Source organism: Penaeus japonicus, unplaced genomic scaffold, assembly GCF_977035675.1.
Source record: "Penaeus japonicus unplaced genomic scaffold, GWHDUDI00000001_assembly GWHDUDI00000001, whole genome shotgun sequence".
Classification (NCBI taxonomy): Eukaryota; Metazoa; Arthropoda; class Malacostraca; order Decapoda; family Penaeidae; genus Penaeus; species Penaeus japonicus.
Genome location: NW_028234403.1, coordinates 46,736,458 through 46,741,457, shown reverse-complemented (window position 1 = coordinate 46,741,457; position 5,000 = coordinate 46,736,458). Strand labels below are relative to the sequence as shown.

General features: G+C 44.8%; 1 protein-coding gene across 3 annotated transcripts in view; it reads right to left on the bottom strand.

The window, feature by feature from the left end:
• Positions 1 to 5,000, bottom strand: part of LOC122261523 (lysosomal alpha-mannosidase) — a 13,512-nt gene that overhangs the window by 3,205 nt on the left and 5,307 nt on the right. The window contains exons 6-16 of one of the 3 annotated variants that reach the window (XM_043029209.2): positions 4,798 to 4,921; positions 4,391 to 4,527; positions 3,694 to 3,827; positions 2,378 to 2,597; positions 1,954 to 2,147; positions 1,578 to 1,792; positions 1,168 to 1,397; positions 836 to 925; positions 553 to 697; positions 295 to 412; positions 70 to 170 (exon numbers count right to left, since the gene is read on the bottom strand). In XM_043029209.2, the coding sequence (XP_042885143.2) occupies positions 70 to 170; positions 295 to 412; positions 553 to 697; positions 836 to 925; positions 1,168 to 1,397; positions 1,578 to 1,792; positions 1,954 to 2,147; positions 2,378 to 2,597; positions 3,694 to 3,827; positions 4,391 to 4,527; positions 4,798 to 4,921 (1,708 nt within the window). Of the gene's footprint in view, positions 1 to 69; positions 171 to 294; positions 413 to 552; positions 698 to 835; positions 926 to 1,167; positions 1,398 to 1,577; positions 1,793 to 1,953; positions 2,148 to 2,377; positions 2,598 to 2,918; positions 3,053 to 3,278; positions 3,413 to 3,693; positions 3,828 to 4,390; positions 4,528 to 4,797; positions 4,922 to 5,000 lie in introns of all 3 variants that reach the window. The other 2 variants (XM_043029210.2, XM_043029208.2) reach the window with 2 other exon arrangements.

Genomic DNA, 5,000 nt, shown 5'->3' with positions numbered 1-5,000 from the left:
TTCTTTCTTTCTTTCTTTCTCTTCCTCCTTCTCTTTCTCTTTCTCTCTCCAGTTTGATTGGTCACTTACGTTTAAGCATCTCCCTTCCGTTGGCGTCTGTGTAAAAGGTTCCGTTGGTAGATATGTCTGGCCAAATCACCCTGCTCACGATCTCCTTGCCGATGCCGTCTCTGTGGTGGAGAATAACATGTTAAACACCCTCTAGTGAGTATTCAGTTTTTGGTGCCCATCTCCAACGATATCGAAGAGCCCCACATTGCACCCTCATTTAGTAACTGACTTAAGTCCACTCACTTGACGGGGATAGGGCCCACTAGCCACTCCATCTCGAGAGTGAGCTCTTCCTTGTACGCGCGGATCACCTGGCTTACCCATGGCGTCCACTCTTGGTGTATCTCGGCCACCAGTGGGCCTGCGAAGCACAAGGAAAGGATTAGTCGATGAAGACTTACAAAATGAATATCGGAATCTATATTGGCTGGAGAAAGTGGGTAAAGAGGAGGTTTACTTTAGCTATTTGTGCATTGATTGTGGCATTAAAGTTCATCACACCTTGGACGATGGTGACGTTGGCAGCGGCAGCTACGGGTTGAGCGTGGGCACCATCCGGCCGGAAGATGTATGCTCCGGAGGCACGGAATTCCTCCTGGCTGTTATTTCCGCTCATTCCTGCGTACCACATATAAGTTTGGTTCACCTGCGGGAAGGAAAAGTTTCGTCTCATTCTCCTTATGATAAAAGAAACACATTACGATATGGTAGATAATAAGTAACGGGGCCGTGCAGTTTTGTAATAAAGGATTATCAGCAAGTTACAGGGAGAGCCGCCCCTCACCTTGATCATGCTGATGCCGTCGGGACGAACCACGCCGATGGACTTCAGGAGGCCAGTGTCCTTGTCCAGCGACACTGCCAGACCCTGATTCTGAAGCATGGACGAAGACTATTAGAAGTGATATTTACGTGGTAATAGCCTTACCGATTATTTTTACAGTTGGTGCTTACCTTAGATGGTTTCATATTGGTTGTTACTTGGCATTTACCAAGGGGCATAGACCAGTTAATAAAAATGGTGTCAAAATTTAAAAAATAATAATCGTAAACCATAATCATTATCCGTTGCCATTACTTTCACCCTTGTCACCTTTCCTCCACAAAGCTACTCACCCCGAGGTTAACTTCGATGTCCTCGAGGCCTCGCTGCGGCCGAAAGATCTGAGACATCTGTTCCTTCTGGAAAGGAAGGTTGGCTGTCTTTTGCACGTGGAACTGCAGGAAGCCCAGCGGGGGAATGTCCTCCGCCAGGAACACTAGCTCAAGGGTCGCGGTCGAATTTCGGCCAGGGACCCTTAGGACGGCATCGGGCACGGGGACGAGCTGACTCACGATGGCGTGGCCTGATTATAGAGTTCAAAATCTATCTTTAGATTCTTTGTGTTTTCATTTAGGTGTGTTTATATCTAAAATCATCTTTGTGTATGAATATACATTGGTGCGTGTAATTCTCGTACCTAATCATTAGCGTGTATCTGATACAGTAACCACATGTGACCAATTTTCTCTTCTCGTTTCCTCACCCTGGTCGTCGGTGACCTTGTATCCGGCCCCGCTTGGCACCGGCACCCTCACGGGGAAGGAGCGAGGCCTGGCAAGGGGGTTGTACAGTGTGACGGTGAAGGCTTTGGACGCCTCGGTAAGAGGGCAGGAAGACACGTTCAGAAGAGGGCAGAAGACGGGCATCGCGGTGGCCTCTAGAGGTCCCTCGTCCCCTCCTTCAACTGCATTCAGTTTGCTACCAGATAATGAGGCGTTCTTTACTATATTGAGATAAGTCTCCCTCTCCAATAGTCATTGCGTAAAGCAAGTAGTTTCCATATATTTATTTTCTATCCTAACAGAGATTGTCAGCATACTTTTCTTCTATTTCAACCCATTGATTGCCATCTCACGCACCTGTACGCCTCTACCACCATTTGGAAGGACTCGGTGACGCCCTGCGAGAGCCTCTCCGAGTAGTCGTTCGTCACATGTTGCTTGGCGGTTCCAGAGACGGCGTCGTGATGCTGCAAGACTCCCATCGCCTCCTTAAGGCGTTCCAGGCGAGGATCCTGGCCCATTCCAAGCACGGAGGACACCTGCTTCACCGCCTGCGGGAGGGAAGGAAATGTGAAGAAGGAGAGAGAGATAGAGGAAGAAAGAAAGAAGAAATGAAGTGACAGAGAAATACGTGATAAAAAGTGGGGGGAGGTGCTGCGACTAGAACACTCTCCTTGATATTTACGATGATGAAGACGAATCAGCAGAATGATATAAAGCCATATATGAAAAAGGCGAAGAAGAGGCAATATGAGAAATAGATAACATCCATTTTCCACACCTGCAAGAAGCTGTTGGTCTTCCTGACGTAGCCCTTCAGCGTGGGTCGGGAGGTGAAGTAGCCCGTCCAGTAGCTGTGGTTCCCCGACGCGTAAGGGAAGAAGTCGTCGCTCTTCGTGGGCCACGTGAGGTCGGCGTCGTGCAGGGCCTTCAGGTAGCAGGACGGAGTCGAGTAGAACACGTTGACCTTCGACCCGTTCTTCTGACGGGCGTTTACGTACCTGACGAAGGGTTGGGTGAAGAGAGGAGATATTGATGTACGTTTGAAAATCAAATGCAGGTTAAAATTAACCAACAATTCGGGATATATTTTATAGTGAATATATCTGTGTAATCAAATCTACAGTAAAGTTCAGAATAAAATATATTATACATACCTTCTTACACAATTGTCTGGCAACAAAGCTCAGCCTTGAGCAAACCAAAGGAAAAGTCCTTTCACAAATAAAGTAAATGATCATAATCATAATGCTCGATGTGGCCTTTGTTTAGAATGGTTGACATTTAAACATAATTGCCCCGACCCCCAACAGACATCTTACCTGATTAGTTTGTCCAGGTTTTTGTACCACGCACGAGCATTCATGTAATGGAAGTCCATCCCCATTGTCATAATGATGTCGTTGCTTGCATAGCCCTTGGCCTCTTCGTTCGCTGCTTTCAGAAACTCGTCAACCTGAGAGCCAGTGTTGCCAACCTTTCAGAAACCGGGTCAGTGCATCATCGGACTTACCAACTCTAGGGACATGTCCTCTAAAGTGTCTGAGACTTTCACCAAATCGTCTCAAAGAAAGCTATGATCCGAACTTTCTTGCAAAGAGTGATTCATAATCTAGCTCTATAATGCTTACCTTTTTTTTCGTTTATGCGAGTTTTCTGTCCATACCACCAGACATTCTTACCTTATCAGCTTGTCGACGTTTTTGTAAAACATATCAGCTGACTGGTAATTAAAGTCACCTCCCATAGTCATTATGATGTCAGTACTCACGTAGCCCTTTGCTTCGTCGGCTACGGCTTTTAGGAAGTCATTAACCTGAGGCAGGTGTGCAAGCAAGAAAGGTCAAAATAAGTATGAAAAAAAAAAACAGAAACTGTGCGCTAAACAATTAATGGAAGTTAAACAAGAAACATTGATCAAAAGCAAAAGATACCCGCAACAAATAATATCAAAATAAACGTAGCGAAGACAGACGTAGCAGGAGAGGAACATGACAAGCAACCTAAAGCAGAACCAAGAGACAGAGCAACAACAGGAAAGAGGTCGATGTCCATGCTTTCATAACAACGTTTGGTTCATGCACTTTTGTCTCGTACCAGATTAATTTGTCGAGGTTCTTGTACCACATCTCGCCGCTCTGATAGTTAAAATCCTCCCCCATGGTCATGATGATATGGTCTGAGGCGTAACCTTTGGCCTGGTCGTGTGCGGCCTTCAAGAAGTCGTCCACCTGACCACACAAGTCGTCACTCATCATAGCACAAACCTCGAAGTGATTCTTAGAAGCATAGGTTAGTCACTTCTGCACTTTACGTGAACAGTAGACAATCTGCCATCTATTGGACTGAACTTTAACAAAAAACAAAACGAAATGATTATCATCCCAGCAATAAAAACTAATCAACAATTAAAACAAATCATTCAACAGGTTCCTGAGACGTGAGTGACGACTTGTAAAGTGCAGAGGTGACTTACCTATTTTTTTCAACATGCTCCCTCGTTTTATATTCCGAAACTGTTGTGCTGAACATGTCAAATCAGAACAAGGGTATTGGCAGTCATACAAAAGATCAACGTTTCCCCTAAACACTTACGAAGAGAGAAATGCAATCACAATTTTGATTAACGGAACAAAATGTAACATGCATATCAAAAGCAATTCTGGTAGAATATATTCACCTACTATATCTTTAGCTTATAAAACACTTTACAAACTAACAAATAAACTTTATTTCACAAAGAGAAGTATATTTCAGCAAATATCAGATTATAATTATCTTACAAAAAACTTACCCGTTGATCGACGTTGTAATCGTGAAGTCGTGGGTCGTCCATAATGGGCTCATCACGGCAATTGATGTCGAAACAGAAACCACTTGGGGGGCCATAGCCGTTGGGAAGAACACCCGTAAAGAGCCACGCCGCTTTCCCTGGGCAATCGGACAAGAGATAGAGACAATAAAGATTTAAAAAATCTAAGGGAAAGACCGAAGATGAAGGAGAGGGAGGGAGAGAGAGAGAGAGAGAGAGTTTTTGGAGGAAAAACCAGCGTGTGGAGGAAAACTATAATGCTTAGAAAGAAACAAAAAGCATTACCCATACGATCAGTTCTCTTAACTCTGCCTAAACATCAACCGTTCTTTCCGATCGTTCTAGAGAATGTGTTATTTTTCCTCTTCTATCATGCAAATCCTACTTACCAAGGTTCTGACTGCCTTCCCACACCATTTCCATAGTCTTGTGGCGCCATCTGTTGCTCTTGTCGTCGTGGTCAAGGCGCCCGAAGAAGAGACCCTCGAATCCCATCTGGGCGAATAAGCTGGCCTTTGGAAGACAAAGAAAGGCGTTTGATTTTTAAAGAGATCTATGGTTGACACATGATGTACGATCGTTAATATCCAAC